At 55.2% G+C, this 20,377-nt stretch overlaps 1 protein-coding gene across 1 annotated transcript in view; it reads left to right on the plus strand.

Moving 5' to 3' along the window:
• The window catches only part of CORO2B (coronin 2B), a 58,317-nt gene extending 38,372 nt beyond the window's left edge, over positions 1-19,945 (plus strand). The window contains exons 2-11 of the mRNA XM_028100349.2: positions 504-620; positions 7,847-7,996; positions 8,652-8,816; positions 10,641-10,757; positions 10,894-10,998; positions 11,527-11,623; positions 15,192-15,304; positions 15,650-15,740; positions 15,977-16,116; positions 19,702-19,945. Coding sequence (XP_027956150.1) covers positions 504-620; positions 7,847-7,996; positions 8,652-8,816; positions 10,641-10,757; positions 10,894-10,998; positions 11,527-11,623; positions 15,192-15,304; positions 15,650-15,740; positions 15,977-16,116; positions 19,702-19,833 — 1,227 coding nt within the window. The 3' untranslated portion in view covers positions 19,834-19,945. The remainder of the gene's footprint in view (positions 1-503; positions 621-7,846; positions 7,997-8,651; positions 8,817-10,640; positions 10,758-10,893; positions 10,999-11,526; positions 11,624-15,191; positions 15,305-15,649; positions 15,741-15,976; positions 16,117-19,701) is intronic.
• The last annotated feature ends 432 nt before the right edge of the window (positions 19,946-20,377 follow it).

The raw sequence follows: 20,377 nt of genomic DNA on the forward strand, positions 1-20,377 counted from the left end.
CACGTATGACAGTGTTCAGGTGGACCCAGAGACTCGGGCCTCTTTGCTGACTCCTGGAGCAGCAGGAAGGAGCCTCCTCCCCTGGAGGGCAGGGGGCGGGTATGGGCACTGGGGAGAGTACATATGTTCCCGTGTCTGGAGGTGTGGGCTGCCCACTAGGCTTTGGTTGTTCAGGCGAATAGGACCATTCTAACTTTAAACTTTTTTACTTGAGGAAGGGATACCTTTTCCTAATTTGCACAAAGGCATCCATGGACCACCAGTGGTCCTGCCTTATCGCTCTGCTGTGTGTCCCCTGCCCCATGACCATTTGGTGTTGGGGAGGACACAGGCACGGAACAATCTGGAACAGCCTGAGGCAGGGAGGCAAAGGTGAATAAGACAATGGCAGGTCCTCTGGGACCTTCCAGTCCAGTTTAGAAGCCTAGAATAAAGGCTCTCCTTTCAGGGTCACCCGAGGACCATCGGACTAATCCTCTTCTCTCTTTCTTTCTCCTTGGCAGACGGGCAGGATTGAACCCAACTACCCCAAGGTCTGTGGTCACCAGGGCAACGTGCTGGACATCAAGTGGAACCCATTCATTGACAACATCATTGCCTCGTGCTCAGAGGACACATCGGTGAGCAGGAGTGGTGCTCCCCACGAGGGCGGACCCCCAGGGGGCTCCTCCCTGCTCTCCCCCTGGAGACCTCCCTTCCTAAACTCCTCTCTTTCTCCCTTCTTTGCCCTTCTTCTGTCTTCTTTTCATCCTTCCAGCTAGCCCCAGGATGGGGAGGGAGTTAGGAAAAGGACTGAGAGAGCGAATCCATGGAATATTTGGCAGATCTTGCGCCTTTAGTGTGATGTCGTTTGGAGGTGTTGATTTTGTAGGTGAGAATTAAAACACAAAGTTTAGGTATGTGATTCAGCACTTGTGTGTGGTCTCAAGAGAAGACCGTCCTCCCTGTCCTGGGCTGGGCAGGATGCGGCTGGAGCTGGGGGGTTGCAGGGCGCAGGGGTCGGTGCGGCGAGCACAGGGGGGCAGCAGGAGAGACAGCAGGTGGAGGAAATGCCCATCCTGCTCTTCGGGGTGCAGGGAACTCAAGGAGGCATGCCAGCGACCACAGCTGGCTCCGTCTCTGCCTGCTGAGGTGTTGGGTGCCTGTCACCAGCCATGAGGGAGCAGACACGCTCCAGCTCGGGGCTGCCTCATACCGAGTGCCATTGGTCCTCACGGCCACGGCCACCCCCACACTGAGGGCCGGGCAAGGCCCCATGCTAGGAAGTACAGGAGGGCTGCCGGCCGCCCAGGCCCCACTCCCCCTGCTCAGCCACGGTTCGTCAGGACACCGACCCACATGCTCCGGGCTGGAAGCCTCTGGCCCTCTCCCCAGGGCAGCGGGCTGGGAAGGAGAGGAGCAGTGAGCAGCTTGGTGAGGGGACGGACAGATAAGCCAGGGCTCTCGGACTCAGTGGCCACCCTGGCTCCACCTCTGGTTCAAATCTCTGCCAGACTAAGGGCGAGGGCAGGAGGGTCACTGACCGGGGCAGCCCTGCCCGGCTCTAGCTCAGCACCTTACTTCCGCCGGGGGTGAGTCAGGCACCTGTTGCTCCACGGGCCCGGCTAATAAACCAGGCGTCCACGCTGTGGCTGCAGGAAAAGCGTCAGGCCCGGTGCCCAGTCCGCTAGGGGAGCGGCTCTCTTCAGTTCGCACACTCGGATCCCCGCGCACGGACCGGGATTGCATCTCCGCCTGCCCGCTTGCCGGCTGGGTGACCAAGGGCAGGTGACTTGCCCTCTCTGGGCCTCAGTTTTGCTCCTCCGTGTCACAGCAGTGATGAGATGGGCCTTGGGCAGTTGCTATGAGGAGGAAAAGGGGTCTGTGCCTAACACTGCGCCCGCTGGTCTGTCCTGCCCCAGAAACACCACCCGTAGAAGGGCAGGGACAGACCGCGCACTGAAGTGCCATGCAGAATGAAGTCACTGCGCCACGGAGGTGGGACAGAGGGCCCTGTGCTCAGGGAGGTAGGATTCATGTTGCCAGAAGGGGAGGGGTAGAGGTGGGGGGGGAGATTCGAGAAAGCGGGGCCCTGGAGAAGCAGGACTGAGAGCAGAGAAGGGGTGGAAGGAGACCCGGGGGGAGGGTCTCGGGCCCCAAGCCTCTGTAACAAAACACCAGGCCGGGCGGCTTATAAAGAGCAGGCGTTCATTGCTCCCAGTTCTGGAGGCGGAAGTCCAAGGTCGGGCGCCAGCATGGTTGGGGAGGGCCTTCTTTTTGTCATATGCCCACGTGGCGGCCGGGGCTGGGGTCTCTCGGGAAGCTCTCTGATAAGGGCACTAACCCCGTTCCGGAGGGTTCCACCCTCGTGACCTCCCACCTCAATACTATCAGCTTAGGGGGAAGGATCTCAACATATGTGGGGGACACTGCGCACCCCGGGGGTCAGGGAAGGGGAGTAGCAGGCCAGAGCAGGGGTCACGGCTGGCTCTGCGGGGGAGGGCCCCACCAGCCCCGGGATGTGGCTCTGCCAAGAGGAGGGGAGCACCCAGGGAGGAGCGAGGCTGCCAGGGGTGGGAGACAAAGGGAAAGGAGAGCAGGCCCTGGGGGCACAGCGGGGATGGCTGGCCCGGGGGGGCCCCCCCAAGCCACAGAGAAGGAGATGAAGTCTTCAGTCAGAGAGGAACTAAGCTCTCGTTCCACCCCTGGTCCAGCTGCCGCCCCCCCCCCCACTTAGCCCCTGTCAGGTGTCCATACCCCCCAGAACCTCAGGACCAGTGGAGCCAACAGGTCCCCCAGGCTGGAGCAGCCCCTCCCGGAGAAGGTCCCTGAGGCCCAGGGTCACACGGGGAGGCGGGGCACAGGGAGGGCCGGCCCCCCTCAGCACCTCACTGTCGGTCCTGGGTTTCCAGGTGAGGGAACTGAGGCACGGAGCCACGCAGGCCTGGCAGTTTGGATCCATCCAACACTCAGTATTGACATCTCTGAGTCTTCTCTGAGCAGGGCCCAGCCCGGACACCCACCGAGGGCACAGCGGGGAGGCATCCTCCGAAGCAGGGCCTGGGAGGAGTGGCACAGAAGGGGAAGGAGCCTGCAGCTCCCCAGCTCAGGTGAGGAGGCCTGTCCGCAGACCTCAGTGCCAGGCACCATGCTCCTCACGGGGGCTGGGGAGCTGGAGAGGAGCTGTGGAAGCAGGTCTGGCCCGGGTCCCCATGTCTCTCTGCCCACCTCTGCTTGGACACTGAAGGGAGTCAGCAAGCCCTCCTTGCTCCCCGGCTCCCTTCCCATATCCCCCACCCCTGAAAAACCTCCAGGGAAATCCAGGCCCCATGCCCAGCCCCTCCCCCAGAGCCGAGGAGGGCCTTAGGAGTCTGACCCCGTCCCTCCAGGGCTCCGGTGGCACATACCCAGGCCCTTTCCCAATGGGCTCCTGTCCTGCGGGAGAGGTAGGGGCCATAACTCTCCCTGGCATCTGGCAGAATCCAGTTCTTTCCGCCGCTGGGTGATGTCACCTATTGTTGAACGGCTGTGCTTTTTATAGCTTCGGCTGCAGCTAGGGCGGGTGGTTGGCAGGCGGCAGGGAAGGGCTCTACGGGCTTCCAGCTCATGCTCCCAGCCTTCCCAGAGGCCCAGCAGCTGCAGAGAAAGGGAGAGGTTTCTGACATCTCAAGGAGAGGGGAAAGAGTGGTCCCAGAAGGGAGGGGGAGGCAGGCCCCTCTCCCTGGTGGGCTGAGCTCAGCAGCTTTTCCTCTGCTCCTTTATCCAAAGGCTGCCGTCCCACCCCACCCCCACCTCCCAGAAAGGATGCCCCTCCCCGAGGAGCTGGGAGTGGGATGGGGCAGGATGTCAGCCCAGCAGGGAGCATCCAGAAGCCACCCACCACCCTGCCCTTCTCATCTACACACACGCACACACGCACGCACACACACGCACACACACGCATGCTAGAGAACTGATACCTCTCGGAGCTGGAAGGGAGCACCGTGCCCCTTCCAGCGATGGAAGGACAGTAGCCCAAGAGAGGTCAACGGGCTGATGGCGGCCTCGCCCACAGACCTGGGACTGCAGAGCGAGTGACAGTGTGGCTCTGTAGCTGGGCTCAGGAGTCCGCAGGCCTATAGGCTCTGCCACTTCCCAGGCCTGTGACCTTGAAACAGTTTCTTTAGCTCTCTGGGCACAAGTTGCCCTCCTGTCAAATGGAGATCATACTGGACTCAGCATCAGAGCCAAACGAATATACAATGTTTCATGTTTCTTGTCTACTAAGAACTCTAGGGCCCCTGGGGAGTCAGAGAGCTGGAGCTGGAGACCCGGGGCTCTTTCCTCTGCATCTCATTCTTTGCTCTTTGAGCCCCCAGGTAGGCCTTCTGTCACTGGTTTCCAAAAAAAGACTAAGCTGAATGGTGAACCTCAAGATCCAAGAGAGAAATCCCCCACCCTTTCCAAACCAGGAGTACAGGGGTGAATCCCCATCTACCCGGCTCACCACCGGCCAGAATCAAGGCTGGCCAGCTCCCTCCAAGTCGGGGGCTGACTCATTGTTGAGCCTGCTGCTGATGTGATAGCAAGGTTTCTGGGCTTCTAGGATTCTTCCATTGGCTCATGCATTCCAAAGGGATGTGCCAAGCACTGTCCCTTGCACTGAAGGCAAAGGTGGGACTTAGAAGATCGCACCCCTGTACGGAGGAGTCAGCCATCCAGCAGGATGGCCTGGCAGGTTGTCGGTGCCCCCAGAAAGGTGATGTCTGCATACTTGGCACTGGGGAGCTGCTCTCTTTTGGGGGATAGATAAGCAGGACAAAGCATGGCCTCTCCAAGGTGTCAGATTCAATCCAGAGGAGAAGGAAGGCTTTGGCCCGCCATGTAAGGTCAGGGCCTGAATTTGAACAGAGCTTGTCAGACTGCAAAGGCTCTCACGTTGTTGGCCTGCTGCTCCCTCCCCAAGCACAGGGACACTTGGTCCTTTGCTGTCTCCCCCACAAAACTGTGAGCTGCCCCCAGTCTAGTATGTGGGACCCAGGCAGACTCTGAGCATATTTTGTTGGATTGAATGTAACTGACTTAAACAGGGCTCTGACCCAGGGAACTACGAAGGGGCACAGCTGGCTTGCTAGGGAGAGCATTTTGCCCCAGCTCTCCACCCCTTCCTTCCAGAAATCCGGTTCCTCCAGCCCTATCAGGTTTCCTGTTGAAGCAACCTCTGAGCAGATCCACAATGCTCCTCCCACACCCATCCTTTCTTTGCTTCAAACAAATCCCTTGAATACCAAAGGATTGGAATTCCTTTTTCCAGCTACTTAGGCCCACTATGACCTCCAGCTCCTATAGCGCTTGGGGCCAACTATTCGCTGTAGCAGTAGATCAAGTAAAGCCAGTCTCTCCCACCTTCCCCAGGGATATACTCACTGATGTCAAAAGCAGAGAACTTGGGGAGATTAACTAGTATTGCCTCAAAGTGCAGATGAGAACACTGGGAAGGAAGTGGCTGGGGTCAAATGAGGTTATGGGAAGGTACCTCTCTCCCTCTCTGCAGGACATTTTTCATCGTGTCCCTCCAGCCCCGCCTGGGATCCTACATCTCACAGTTCTTGGTGAAAACTGCTCTTTGGGCCTCCCCCTGCAGGTCTCGGCTCCCTGGGACTCGGATCCAACCCAGAGGCTGAACCTGGGCACAGACACAACCCGCCCTCCCCATCCCCTTGGTTTAGCTCCTGGGTTCCTAGGCAGAGCTGTCTTCCTAACAAGTCAGCTCATCTGGCTAGAAAGCCTCAGACTCACAAAGACATGAAGCCCAGTTTAGTTTAACCCACACACCTCTAAATGGTGCACCTGTCTCTGTTCATCAACTGGACAAGGAACCTGAGCCTCGGAGAGGTCCCCTGGCTTTCCCAGGTCATCCAGCCAGTGGGTGGGATTAGAGCCTGGGTAGACCCTCACTTCACAGCTTCCCTCATGCCTCTACCTTCGCCTGGCATGGGACATTACCCAGGGATGTGCCTCGGTTAGCTGGATGCTCAGGAATTAGGCTGTTGGGGGAAGGGTCCCCTAATTAGAAACTTTTTCTCCAGCATGTTTGTTAAACTGAGAAGGGTACACCAAAGGGTGACCCCAAACCTTTGATTGAACTTGCTTTCTCACCCTGAGGCCTCCCGTGTCTACATGTGCAGAGCTGGGTCTTCGGGGGACACAACAAGAAGGGAAACCGCCACCGGAAAGGCCTTGGGGGCACCCCCAGTTGCCAGCCCTCCCCCCTGTCCTGCGGACTGCCTTTGGAGTTCCGTGTTTATTCATAGGCTTCAGAATTATCATCCACTAGTTAATATCGCATAATAACATGACATACTAAATTGCTCCCCAAATGTCGGTCACTTGGAGTGTTTCTAAATTTTCCGTGTTGCGGTGAACACCTTCATGCACGGAGATTTTTGCTTATATTGGATTTTCAGAGTGAAATTACCAGGTCAAGCAATACGACATAAATGTCTTTATGGTTCCTGCAAAAGATTGCCAGATTGCTTCCAAAAGAATTACTCAGATTTATAATACTACCAACACCGATCGCATCTACCAGTTCCAGTATATAATCTTGCCAACTTCGGCTCTCCCCCCACCTCCCAGTTGGCTACTTTAGAAGATTATAAATGGTATCTCAAAGCTGTTTTTCCAGTTTTTCTCCTTACTGGCAAGGGTGGAGTTCAGATTTTCAAAAGATTTGCTTTAAAGGTGCCCTAAGTTGTAGAGACATGTGCTCTTTCTAGTCAGAGCATAATCAATAGCATTCATGCTGACAACGATTATAACAAGGATGAGAATTCCTTAGGTCTTTTGAGCACTTTACAGTTTACAAACTTGGGCAACTAGCATCTCATTCTATTCCTCCAGGAGGCAAGGCAAGGCAAAGAGTTTTTTTCTCCCATTTGTGGATGAAACAGTCGCAACTAGGCAGAGCATGTTTGGCCCAGGAAATGGAAGCCCACCCGGGGCTGTTGTCAGTAATCCGGAGGGTACTCAAAGATGGCGGACCAACTGCGCACTTCCGCTCTCTGGGGACACGTGGTCTCTGCTCTCTGTTCCTCTGTATGTCCCATCCTCCTCTTGGCCCATCATCTCTTTCTGCTGCTTGCTTTCTTCCTCTTTCTTTTCTTTCTTTCTTTCTTTCTTTCTTTCTTTCTTTCTTTCTTTCTTTCTTTCTTTCTAAGATTTTATTCATTTTAGAGAGAGAGAGAGCACAAGTGGAGAGGAGAGGCAGAGGAAGGAGCAGACTCCCCATTGAGCACAGAGCCCAACTCAGGGCTCCATCCCAGGACCCGGAGATCATGACCTGAGCTGAAGGCAGACGCTTAACCAACTGAGCCCCCCAGGCGCCCTTCTTTCTGCTTCTTTACCAGCATCTACAAGACTGAAAATAGCAGCTGCATCCAGGCTCTGCCCGTCCTCCTGGTATAGGCTCCAAACATCTGATCAGGCTCTGCCCCTTGGAGCCTCACCTCTCAGGAGAGACTCTGGGCCTCCCAGCCTCCCAGATGGGTTTTCCTCTGCTCTCGAGTCCACCTTGGTGAGGAGCAGAGTGAGGGACAGGGCCGTGTGAAACCAACAGAGCTGCCGAGGCTGAGGTCAGAGCTCTTAGCAGGGCGTGGGACGTGGGAAGCAGAGGGAGACTTTTAATACGACACTCGCCGAGAGGTGCTTACTGTGTGATGTGCGTCCTGGAGCCTCCCCCGGACCTCAGTCAGGCTCTGCCCACCGGACGGGCCAGGGGGTGTCCCACGGCACAGATCTGGGGAAGCCTGGGGTCTCAGGGAGAGGGCCGGCAGGGGCTGCCCCTGGCCCTGCCCACCCAGCCTCGGCCCTCCACCCCGCTCTGCAGGTGCGGATCTGGGAGATCCCCGAGGGGGGGTTGAAGCGGAACATGACAGAGGCTCTCCTGGAACTGCACGGGCACAGCCGGCGCGTGGGGCTGGTCGAGTGGCACCCCACTACCAACAACATCCTGTTCAGTGCTGGCTATGACTACAAGGTGAGCAGCCTGACAGCAGCTGTGTCCCAAGCCAGCTCAGTGCTGGGGGTGGGGGGGGGGTAGGGAGGACTCTTCAGAAGCCACCTGTAGGAGTACAGTTACTCTCCTGAGCATGTTCACCAACATCGTCCCGTCTGTCTGTTCATTCATTCATTCATTCATTCATTCCACAGGACTGGGCATCTTCGGTGTGCCCTGTCATTCCTGGGGTCCACAGAGGCTGCCCCCCTGGTTTCTCTGGCCCTGACGGACTAGAAGAGAATGCCCACACTCCATGCCCACAACCCTCTCCGGAGCCACTTCTTAAATCCAGAAGTGACTCTTGCCCTCCTGGTAGGAAAAAGGAGCAACCAGAATTGCTGGAGGGAAGAGAATGGCATGCCCTCAAAAGAGGTGTGCCAGTCATGGGCCCTGGCCAGGAACATTGATCCTTCTTGCTAGTAGCAGAACCCTGGGGCTGGGCTCTGCTGAGGGACGGTAGCGGATTTGTCCGACAGGGAGCATCAGCCTTTGATACAGAGTTTCATGCCCCTGTCCTGCTTCCCAGCACACCCCGACCCCACATGGGACATCTCTCCCAGGGCCATTGAGTGCAGACCAGGGACAGACGCCTCAGGGCTGACCTGCCTCCGGCATGCCTACCCTCCCCTCGCAGGTCCTCATCTGGAACCTGGACGTGGGTGAGCCGGTGAAGATGATAGACTGCCACTCGGATGTGATCCTCTGCATGTCCTTCAACACGGACGGCAGCCTGCTCACCACCACGTGCAAGGACAAGAAGCTTCGTGTGATCGAGCCCCGCTCCGGCCGCGTCCTGCAGGTGAAGCCCCACAGCCTTTGAGGGAAAGGGCAGGTGTCAGGATCTGGGCCGTGGCTTTTAGTCAGGCCTAGAGGAAAAGGCTATACCAGCTCCCCTTCTCCCCCACACATGGCCTGCACTTCCATGGACCAGCCCCTGTGTTCTGGGTTCTTCTCAACTCACAGGGACCCTGCCTTAGTCTGGGTGGGGAGGGACCTCGGTACCCTTTCTCATCCCCACTGTACCCCTCTTCCCAGGTGGGATTCTTCTGGTGACACCCTTCAGCCCACAAATCCCGGGGTGTTCCCCAAGCCCCATCATGAGCCCAGGAAAGGGGGCTTTGGACTCACTGCCCAGCCACCTGCTTGGGACGAGCCCGAGGGAGATGGCTCAGGGCACCAGCCCCAGGACGGCTCCAGGTGGGGAGGTTGCTGGTGAATTTAGCTCCAGCTTGATCTTTGAGTCTCCTGGGTCTTGACTGTGAAGAAGGAATTAGATGCCATTTGGGAGTAAGAAGTGAACACTTCCTGAGCACCTACTGCATGCCAGTCGAGGGGCTAGGTGGGGTGGAAAATGTGGATGAAATGTGAAGTTTACCTCCTACACAAGAAAGGACTGATGCTCGACCCGGTGCTGTTTATCTCGGAAGAGTCCGAACTTGCAAGAGCAGAAAGTCATGTACTACGTCCATTACAGATAATCACACTCAGAGTTACTAGCATCCTTAGGATCCAGCAGCCTTGACTCCCAGCTCGCTGTGGGGCTCCACGTCGTGACTCACTGCATCCTCCTGACAGCCTGCGAAGGTGGGCACGGCTACTCTGCCCGCTTCACACAGGGGAACTGAGCCTTGGAGAGGGCTTGAGATGGAAGCTTAGTTACAGGCGGAGCTAGAATCCAAGCCCAGCCAGTGGCCCCCAGAGCCCCTGCTGAGCAGAAGAGCAGAGACTCCAAGCTCCACCTCACAGACATGACACGGGCCGGCGAGGTGGGACCCCTGGGGACGACACTCGTTGGGCAGGACCGGAAGTGACACTGCACCACAAGCCTCTGGTTTCTGTCCTGATGCTGACTCATCCCAGCAAAGAGCTGTTGTGTGTTAGGAGGAAGAGGAAGGGTCATGACTTGAGAGGCAGGGGCGGGGGGGGGGTAGGTGGCAGAGGATGGCCTGCTTAGAAGGAGCCCTGGGTGAAGCAAGTCGCCGAGCAGTGACCCAGGGAGTCCCCTGTGCTCCTGAGCCTCATCTTCATCCTCGGAGATTCCCGTCAGTAGGTCCTGTCATGACTCTTGGAAGAGATGCCTCGCTGAGAGCACCTGGCACGGCTGACGTTAGCCCCCCTTCCCGAGCCCCCCCACCTCTGGGACACACAGCGAGGCCTGGTTTCCTGGCCCCAGGGCCCCTTTGCTCCACAGCACCTGCGTTAGCCCCCGCTGGCGGCTATAAGGACTTTCCACCGTCAGGGGCTTGGCTTACAGCAACACAAAGTGCTTCTCTCGCAGTTCCAGAGGCCACAAGTCCAAAGTCAAAGCTGCGCTCCCTCGGGAGGCTCCGGGACAGAACCCTTCCTCGCCTCTTCCAGCTTGTGGCCGCATCCCTCCAATCTCTGCCTCTGGAGTCACATCACCTCCGCTGTGTGTCTGCAGCGCCTCCCTTTTTCTTACCTCTTACAAGGATGCTCGAGATGACTTTTAGGGCCCACTTGGATGATGCAAAGCAGTTAAGGGCCCCATCTCACAGGCTCCAGGGATGAAGGCCCAAACCGATCTTTTGGGGGCCCCGTTCAGCCCATTGCACTTCCCTAGTGTCCGGGGCCCTGGCTTACCTGCTCTCTCTGTCCCCACCAGGAGGCAAACTGCAAAAACCACAGAGTGAACCGGGTGGTGTTTCTGGGAAACATGAAACGGCTTCTCACGACAGGGGTGTCCAGGTGGAACACGAGACAAATCGCCCTCTGGGACCAGGTCAGCCATGGGGAGGCCAGATGGTGACACAGAAGGGTGGTCGCTCTGGGGGCTTTGCCGGGGTCGGGGAAGGTAAGGTGCCATCCTGCCGGGACACAGGCTGATACCGGTCTTCATCCCCTCCCCCCACCCCAAGGAGGACCTGTCCATGCCCCTGATCGAGGAGGAAATTGATGGGCTGTCAGGCCTCCTGTTTCCCTTCTACGATGCTGACACCCACATGCTCTACCTGGCTGGAAAGGTAGTAGAAGATGGAGGGTGGGAGGCACGGGGCGGCCTGTGGGAGACCCTACCCCCATAGTGCCCCTGCTCCTGCCCTACCCCCTAGGAAGAACCAGGCTAACCTCTCTGGGTCTTCCCCTCGGGCTCTCACTCTCTTCCATCAGAACATGCCCTCGGGTCTGCCACTCAATCCTACTGAAGGGTCAATGACTGGGAATGACTTCAGAGGTGCACTGGGGTGGGGTTTACACCGGAATAAGGATCAGAGCCAGAAGTGTAGAGGACAGAGACTCGTCGTGGCATTTGAGGCACCTGCCAGGTGCTCTTTGGCAAATATGGCCTTGTGTATCAGAAGCGCTGTCTACACACACACGGCGCCCCCACCCCACCACCCCCATCAGTGCCCTGTGGCAGCCGGCCCCGGGTCTAGAGGCCAGGTCTCCCTAGTCTTTTGACCACCCCTGAGGCACACCAGAGGCTTTCTTCAGCAGACCCCCAGGACCACCCGCTGCTTTCCTCACCTCCCTTCCTTTCTCCCTGCCCCCAGGGAGATGGAAACATCCGGTACTACGAGATCAGCACTGAGAAGCCCTTCTTGAGTTACCTCATGGAGTTCCGCTCCCCAGCCCCGCAGAAAGGCCTAGGTAAGTGTGGTCCAGAGGCTTCCATGGCTGTGATGCTATAAAAGAGAGGCTGGACGTTTGGCTCATGGGTCACCCTGCCTTTACATGAAATAGCAGACTCAGAAGCCCATAGCTCCTGGGCAATGAGCATAGAAGCTACAGCTGCTGGCCCTGAGGTCATCCCGCCCTCTTCAGCCAGCCTGTCAGCACCCACCTGACGGACTGCTAGTCCGCGCTGCCTGACGTCCTCCACCATCTCTGGTCATCAGCCCACAGGGGTGTTCACCATGTCTTCACTCCCGTCTGCAGATGGGGAGACTGCAGCCCAAAGTGGTTCTGACCCTGCGGGAGGTGGTGGCGTAACTAAAGGTCAGAGCAAGGTCTAGGCCCAGACCCTTTCGTGAAGCCTTTGGGAACCAGCACACCACCCAGTCCTCAGGAGCAGCTCTTTTCTTGCCTGAGAGGACAGGAGGAAGTTCTAGGGGGTCCCCCATCACTGCACCCCCAGGCTCCCCAGAGGGCCTGGGATTGACGGAGCATCATGAGTCAGGGCAGGGATGAGATGTTCTTCACAGCCCACATTCTACCACCACTAAAGTCTTACAGCAAAATGTTCATTCCTGTCAACTAACACTGGCATCACATATCATTCAGCAATTCCCTGCTTGGGGTCAGAGTCATCCAGTTGGAAGGAGTTTCGTCCGGGGCTCTGTTCCCTCCTTAGCTTGGAGCCCGAGTCTGGCTTGTTCCCTCTGGGGATCTGGTGTTAGGGATAGGGCCTGCGAGCCAGCTTCCAGGTCATCAGTGCTGTAAGGGCCCAAAAGCCCACCTCAGTGACTGACAGCAAGATGGTGGCCCAGAGATATGCCTGAGGTCCCAATGAGCATTCCACTGACTTCAGCCTTCGCCGACTCCGTCATCTCCTCCTCACTGTCACCTCTTCACTGAGTAGAATAAAAAGCAGCCTGGACTTTGGGTCAGACCTAGATTTACATTTGGACTCAAATGCATACCTCACCCTTCTGAGGCTCAGTTCCTCCATCTGTAAAATAGGGAAAACCAAACCTACCTTTAGGTAGGGCTGTTGTAAAGCTTAGATAGAGCACCTGGCAGAGCACCTGGTTCTTCCAGGTGCTCTTTCACATAGTCATTCAACAAACACTTACTGGGTGGCAGCCCCCAGACTCAGTGGTAAATAATATGTTACCCAGCCTTGCTCTCGTGGGGCTCACATTCCACGAAAGGGAAACAGACAAACAAATAGGAAGGAAAATCCTAGATGGTCGTAAGTTCTAGGCAGAGATTCAAATAAAGCAATAGAACTAGGGGCTATTTGGGGACCAGATAGTCAGGGAAGGCCTCACTGTGGAGGTGAACTTTTAAGCCAAGATCTATAAGGCAGGAAGGGGGAAGAGTAGGGCCAGCAGGAGGAACAGTCGGTGCAAAGTCCTTGTGGCAAGAATGAGCCTGGCATGTTCTAGAAACAGAGGTTAGTGTGATTAAGTATAGGCTCTGTAACGTGGCAGAAGATGGGGAGGGGGTTGGGATGTGAATCTGGAGCTAAGGGCAGGGGCCAGATGCCATGGGATGGATTAGAAGGATGTATTCGTGAAGGGGTCTCCAGAGAAACAGAAAAAAAAAAATATATATATATGTAATATATATCTCCTGAGATTGAGCCCCGTGTCAGGCTCCTTGCTCAGCGGGGAGTCTGCTTCTCCCTCTCCCTCTGCCCCTCCCCCTGCTCTCTCTCTCAAATAAATAAATAAAATCTTAAAAAAAAAAAAAGTCCCATGATCTGCTGGCTTTCTGGAGACCCAAGTCAGTCCAAGTCTAAAGACCCGAGAACCAGGGAAGTTGACGGTGTGAATCCCAGTCTAAGGGCAGGAGAAGATGGCATGAGCTGTCCTGGTTCAGATGGTGAGGCAGGGAAAAAAGGGGTGGCTTCCTCCTTCCTCTGCCTTTTGTTCTGTTCAGACCCTCCGCGGATGGGATGATGCCCATCCACCCTGGGGAGGGTGACCTGCTTTCCTGAGCCCGCAGACACATACAGTTAACCGTCACACAGGGGAAGGAGTTTGGGTTTTACTGGGAACTCACTGGAGGGTTTTCTTTGTCTTGGGCGGACGGGTGGGAGATGGGACAGCATGACGTGATCGGAAATGTTAGTCTAAGGTTGCTCTGGCTTCTGTAGGGAGAACGGGTTTGGTTTTCTTGTTTTTTGTTTGGGAGTGGGGGAGAACGGATTTGGAAAGCACAGGAGGGAGGCAGAGAGACCAGTTCGGAGGCCACTGTGGACTTCTAGCCAAGAAAGGGTGGTAACTGGAGAGGTGGCAGGAAGATGGGGCGATGAATCCAGGTGTTTAGGAAGTAAGGTCAGCAGGACTTGAGGAAGAGGGAAGAGGGGAGGGAGGAATCAAGGAGAATTGTTTCTCCTCTCCCCCTCATCTGTGGCCACTGTGGAGCATCTGCCGGAAGCCAGGCACTTTTCATAGGTTCTGAGTAGCTAAGTAGATCTATGTGACTGGCCAAGTGGTGGGCGGGGGGGGGGAGAGGAGGTGGTCAAGCAGGTCACATAGATTCTAAGTGGCAGAGCCAGAATTCAAAGCCAGGTCTGCTGGCTCTAAACCCCACTCAGGTACCTTTACAGTACTTCCCTCCAGCTCCTAGAATTCCTTTATCTGGAAAAGCAGCCTTCCATTCCAGTCAAGGAGAGCTGGGACCTTAACTCAGGTTCACATCATGGAAAAAGAAACTAACGTTATCTGTGCTCACGATGTTGCCAGACAGTCAACGAGCATCTTCTCGCTCAGTCCCCTGACCATCTCATGAAGGGTCATACTGTCCGCCTCTAACCAGCCAGGGAACCTGAAGTTCAGAGATGCAGTGAGGTTTTTTTTTGCCCCAGACCTCCCAGCCAGGGGGAGGGGCAGAGTCAGGACTCAGAACCAAGTGTGTCTGACCCCAAAGCTTGCGTTCCTAACCCCACACCACTCAGTTTCCTCAGTAGGTACACAGTAGACGCCGCTGTTAGGAACACGGTGGCTAGTGTGCACACGTGGATAAGTAGTACACGCACACACTCATGCAGGCACGCCCTGTCAGTCCCAGATATACGACGGAACAGCAATCTCAGGCTCGAGGGTGCATGGAGAAAGGTTTCTCTCTCCTTCGTTCTCTCTGAGGACCAGAAACACAGAGGCTGAGGGAAACTAGTTTATTTTAGAAGGTAACAGGCTCAGTGGCCCTGCCCTAACCATACTCTGTGACCTGGGGCAAGCCCCCTCCCTTAAACCGGCAGGAGTCTCATCTATCAAAAGAATGGAATAGACTCAAATATTTCAATAGCCCCTAACAGTTACAAAAGGCCCCAGTTCCAAAGCATGCACTTGGTGAGGCACATCTGGCCCGAGGGGCTTATCTGAGATGTTGCTCCCAGAGACAGAGCCTGGCCCCCAGCCCACCTGCTGCCCTGTGCCTAGATCATTGCCTCCTAAGTGCTCAGGGACACCTGGACCAAGGACACGAGGGAGGAGAGGCGCTGAGAGGTACCCCGAGATCCCACAGAGCTGCGTGTGCCTGTCCACAGGGGTCATGCCCAAGCATGGGCTGGATGTGTCAGCCTGCGAGGTGTTCCGCTTCTACAAGCTGGTGACTCTCAAGGGCCTGATCGAGCCCATCTCTATGATCGTGCCCCGGAGGGTAAGTGGGGCTGTGCTGGGCTCCAAAGGGACCCCCACACTCAATCCTAGCTGGCTCGCCACAGGCTATAAGCCTGGGGAACCCAGAAGAAGAAGTTCCTGTGGACTGGGGTCTTTGGGCCCAATTGGGGGGTGGCGGGGGGAAGATGGGGGCCATTCTAGGGTGGGGGCAGCCTGGCTTGCTGACAAATGCAGGGTGGGGATTCCACGCGGGAGACGCCCAAGTGCTAAGGCTTGGGGGCAGGACAGCGGGAGCACGGTGGGAGGTCAGCCAGGAGGCACTGCTGAAGAGCAGGGGTTCTCTCAGCGGCCCCTATCTGTCCACTCTTCTGCTCCCCCCCTGCAGTCGGATTCCTACCAGGAAGACATTTACCCCATGACGCCAGGCACGGAGCCAGCTCTGACCCCCGATGAATGGCTGGGGGGCATCAACCGAGGTACTTACTGCACGGGTGGGCTCCCCGGGAGAGGCTTCGAGACTGCAGCTTCTGCCTTCGCTCGGTTCACCCATTGCCCCTCGCTGCAGCCTCCTGCTTGACCCCCCACACCCACCCACACACACACACACACACACACACACTCGACCAGCTGTCAAGCATGGTGCGAACGAAAGATGCCATCACTTCACATGCCACCAAATTGTCGGCATGAACGTTTCTCTTGCCTTCTGTAGATCCTGTGCTGATGTCTTTGAAGGAAGGCTATAAGAAGTCCTCAAAAATGGTATTTAAGGCTCCCATCAAAGAAAAGAAGAGCGTTGTGGTCAATGGAATAGATTTATTAGAGAATGTCCCGCCCAGGACAGAGAACGAGGTAAGGAATATAAGTTATTACGTCCACAGGTCCTGGAAGAGCGAGACCTTTACATTTCAATTATGGGCTTCAGGCCTTTAAGCTGGCTCCATCTGGGGCATTTTTCTTTCTGTGACAAATACCATAAGTAGCCTGCTATTGGCTTCCATTGCCTCTGACCCCAATAAATAGAGGCTGGGATCTGGTAGCGATATTGATGCCCCACCCCCACCCCTGGCCCTCACTAGCCAGACCCGCGTCTCATTTCAGAACAGGGTTGTCATTTGCTGTTACGGGAGTTATAAATTACTGACTAACAGAGGAAAGCCTGGCCTCATGCCTTACAGCACTGCCTTCCTCCCTGGCATCGTGGCAGTGACAGGGTCTGACAGTTCCCTGTTGTGGGGGAAGAGGCTATGTTTATGAAAGTACTTTGCACCCTTTAGAATGGGAGCAGCTCATTCTGATCCATGTCCCCCTGCCCCCCGAAGGCTTCTCCTTTCCACTGTACGCCCAGGCCCCAGTGCCAAGACCAGGGGCTGAGTTCAGCTCCGCCAGGGTTCACGGATGCCCACCCTGTGCCAGGCACTTTGCCTGATGCAGCTGAAGTAGAGATAGCTGCATGGACCCACCTGCATCTGAATCGGGGCTCTGCTATTTCCCGGCTGTGCCCAAACAAGTTTCCTGGCCTTTCTCCTGGTAAAGTGGGGATGGGAAATAACACATAGGAATAGCACAAGATACTTCCTAAGTGTCTAGCGCTCTTCCTGGCCCATATGAAGTGCTCAGTGAGGCTCCCTGTATTAGTTATCTATTGCTGTGTAAGGCGTCACTCCAAAACTTAGTGACTTAAACCCGTAAACATTTATTATCTCATAGTATCTCAGAATGGATGCCCATGGTTCAAGGTCTCTCAGGAGACCTCGTAGTTAAACTGGTGCCTGGGCTGCAGCCACATCCGAAGGCTCAACTGGGGAGGGATCTGCTTCCACATTCACTCACATGGTTGCTGGAAGGACTCATTTCCTCACAGGTTGCTGGACTGAGGGTCTCGGTTCCTCATGGATTATCAGCCAGAGGCGTCCCTCAGGTCTTTACCGTATGGACCGCTCCGTAGGGCAGCTCACAACATGGTAGCTGGCATCCCTCCAAGTGAGCAAGAGAAGGTGTCCAAGATGGAAGTCATGGTCTTTTTGTAGCCTAACCTTGGAAATGACATCCCATCACTTCTGCCATATTCTATTCATCTGAAGCAAGTTTCCAGGTCCAGTCCACCCTTGAAGGGAGGGGTAACATAGGGGCTATATTAAAGGTTTCTCGTCACACCAACTTATGATTATCACTATTATTCATAAAAAGACTATTCCTGACCTCAGGGAGCTCACAGTCTTAAAGGAAAATTTGAAAGGTGAACTGATAATTGCTATACAATATATTCAGTACCATTCTAGAGGGATGTTCAGATGTCTAGGATTGGATGGAATCGGGTGATGAATGAGATTTGCTTCAAAATAATCCCGGATAGAGGTGGTGCAGGTGAAGTGGGTAGGAATAGAGATAAAGCAAGAATGGTCACATGTTCTTTCTTAAAGCCGGTTAATGAGTACTTGGAGGTTCATAGTGCTAATCTTTCCACTTTTGTATCTATTTGGCATTTTTCATTAAAAAAAAATTAAGCCCCCTGAGAAGGTAGAAGGTACCTGAGTTGCTGGGATAGCCCAGGCGGGCCCTAACAAGAGACCGAGCTCAGTCCTAATACCCAGTGTAGGAGAGGCAGGGTTGAGCAGGAGTGAAATCAAGTAACATTTTGTTTCAACTTGTTTATATGAACGGAAACTGATGACCCAGAGGGAAATTTTCAAGGATCTCTGAGCAGGCAACACAGATGCCACAATCGGTCTGCACTAAATCTTGTACACCTTTGTTATTGCAAAGAAATCCACTCAGAGCCTGTTGACTCCGGGTTTATCCACAGTTTCAACTATCGCAGCCAACTGGGAGCAACCAGTTAGAAAATTGGACTGTACATGGTGGACACATTGGTCTATGTGCGAAGAGAAACTGGTAGCTTGATACAGGGGAAGAGACATGAATACAACTCTGAATTCTAGTACAAATCAGTTAATTGTACACTTAAAATGAGTGGAATTTAGGGTATGTGAATTACACCTCAATAAAACCGTTTTGTTTTTTAAACAAAAGCTGACTAAAAGATTATGCAAAGGAATTTTGAGAACTTGGAAGCCACGGGAGTGCGTGAAGTCGTTGAATGCAGGGGCAAATAGCACATCATCCCTCCAAAGGGATGTAACCAGTACCCATTTGTTGGTTAAAAAAAAAGAAGTCAGTTAAAGAAAGAATCATAAAAATGATAAAAACATTCTTTAAACCATTTATTTTCATTTAAGGCATTAAGTAAATAGTGCTGGCTTCGGCAGCACACACACTAACACATTAAAATACATACATACCTACATACGTACATCCTACTTTGATTCAGGACCAAGACTCTGCTTTGAGGAGATTCCTGGTTGGGAATCTGCTATGTCGTTCACAAATAAATCACCCTTTCACTCCAAATTGCAGTTTCAGTTTCTTTGAGGTGGAGCAACTGACCATGACTTTGAAAACAAAGCCCGAGTTTTTTTTCAGAGTTGTCCCCCGTTTTTTCTTGTTTTAGACAGATTTATTGAGGTATAATTTCCCTGGGGTAAAAGTCATCCTTTGCAGTGTCCCATTCCATGAGTTTTGACCAACACATACAGCCAGGTCACCACTATGGGACAATCAAGATATAAACTATTTCTGATCTCTTATGTTTACACCGCCCACCCCCAGCTCAGAAGCAACTCTGTTAGCATCCCCTTTATCTAACGCGTTCAACTTTGTTTTCCTGGGAACCTTTTCGAACCATTTCATTATTGTCTGTCCCATCTCACTAAAGTATACAGTTACAAAAACACATGCAGCTCACACCAGGGAATGTGAGGACACCCACAGGTGCGTGTCAGGAACATTCAGTTCAAGAGCGGGGTCCTCCTGGGGCCCGCTGCCTTGCAGGGCTCAGTGTTTTGCAGGCATCTGGCAGTCTGCTTTCCAGTGGGAGGGGCGAGACTGGTTAATCCAGGGGCTTGTCTAAGTAAAGGGCTGTCCGATGCCCCTGCTTTGCCCATGCCCGCCCCACCAGTGAATGCCAGCGCGGTGCGGACCTTGGTGGCCGAGATAGTACCCCCCTCCCCCGGCAGCAGAAAAGCGGGCTTCCATTCTGTATCTGAGCTTCCTTAAGAAAAGAAGGATACAAAACATTTTAGAAAGATTCCCATTCAGAATGGTAAATAAGAGTACTATGTCTGCACCCCTAAAAGGGTGAGCTCAAGATATTTGGGGAAGGGGCGGTGTTGGACTCCGAGAGGAAGTAGGAGCGGTGAGCTGGGTCTGGAGAAGGGCACCGCTGCAGGGACGAGAGCCTACGGGGACACTAAAGCCCGGGCAGGGGGAGAGGGGGAGGCAGGGGCGGGGCAGGCGCGACCCCCGCTCGCGAGAACTCGCCTTCTCACCTGCTCTCTCCCGCCCCACCACCGCCCCTCTCTTCTTCGTCCACCCCAGCTCCTCCGAATGTTCTTCCGGCAGCAGGATGAGATCCGGCGGATGAAAGAGGAGCTGGCCCAGAAGGACATCCGCATTCGGCAGCTGCAGCTGGAGCTGAAAAACTTGCGCAACAGCCCCAAGAACTGTTAGCTCCCCGGCGGGGCTGCCTTCTAAGCTGACCTCCGATCTCTCCGTGGTGTCTCCGCGCCCCTAACTCCCCCTTCTCCGGCGCCCCCAGAGACAGAGCGGGGACTGGAGCTGGGGAACAGCCTGACAACCCCCACCTGGCCACCGCCAGGACTGGAAGCTGACCTTTGACCTCTCGACCTCCTGCTGAGAAAGTCCCCAGCCTCTCCTGGAGACCCACCGCTGGAGACCCACCCCTGCCCTGCCTTTGCCTGGGAGGGGCGAAGACCAGGGACTCCCTGCAGGGCGCCCTCAAAGGACCAGGGAGCAGAGGGCCAAGCCAGGACCCCAGCAGATGGAGAACTTGAAGTTTTCGCCCCCACCAAGGGGCTGCCGGGACATCTCGGCACTCCCTGCCCGGGCTCACAGCATCCCTGCCGTTGGCGCAATAAGGGCTGGATTACCGGCCCGGGCTGTCCGGCCTCCCCCGCCCCCGCACCTCCCTCCCTTCCCTGGCCAGCCTGGCAAGCCTGACTCACCTGACAAGGGTTGCAAGCAGCCCAGCTCC

The sequence above is a fragment of the Eumetopias jubatus genome, unplaced genomic scaffold (genome assembly GCF_037043125.1).
Source record: "Eumetopias jubatus isolate StellerSeaLion01/CBP00866 unplaced genomic scaffold, mEumJub1_p1.0 scaffold_7, whole genome shotgun sequence".
Taxonomy (NCBI): domain Eukaryota; kingdom Metazoa; phylum Chordata; class Mammalia; order Carnivora; family Otariidae; genus Eumetopias; species Eumetopias jubatus.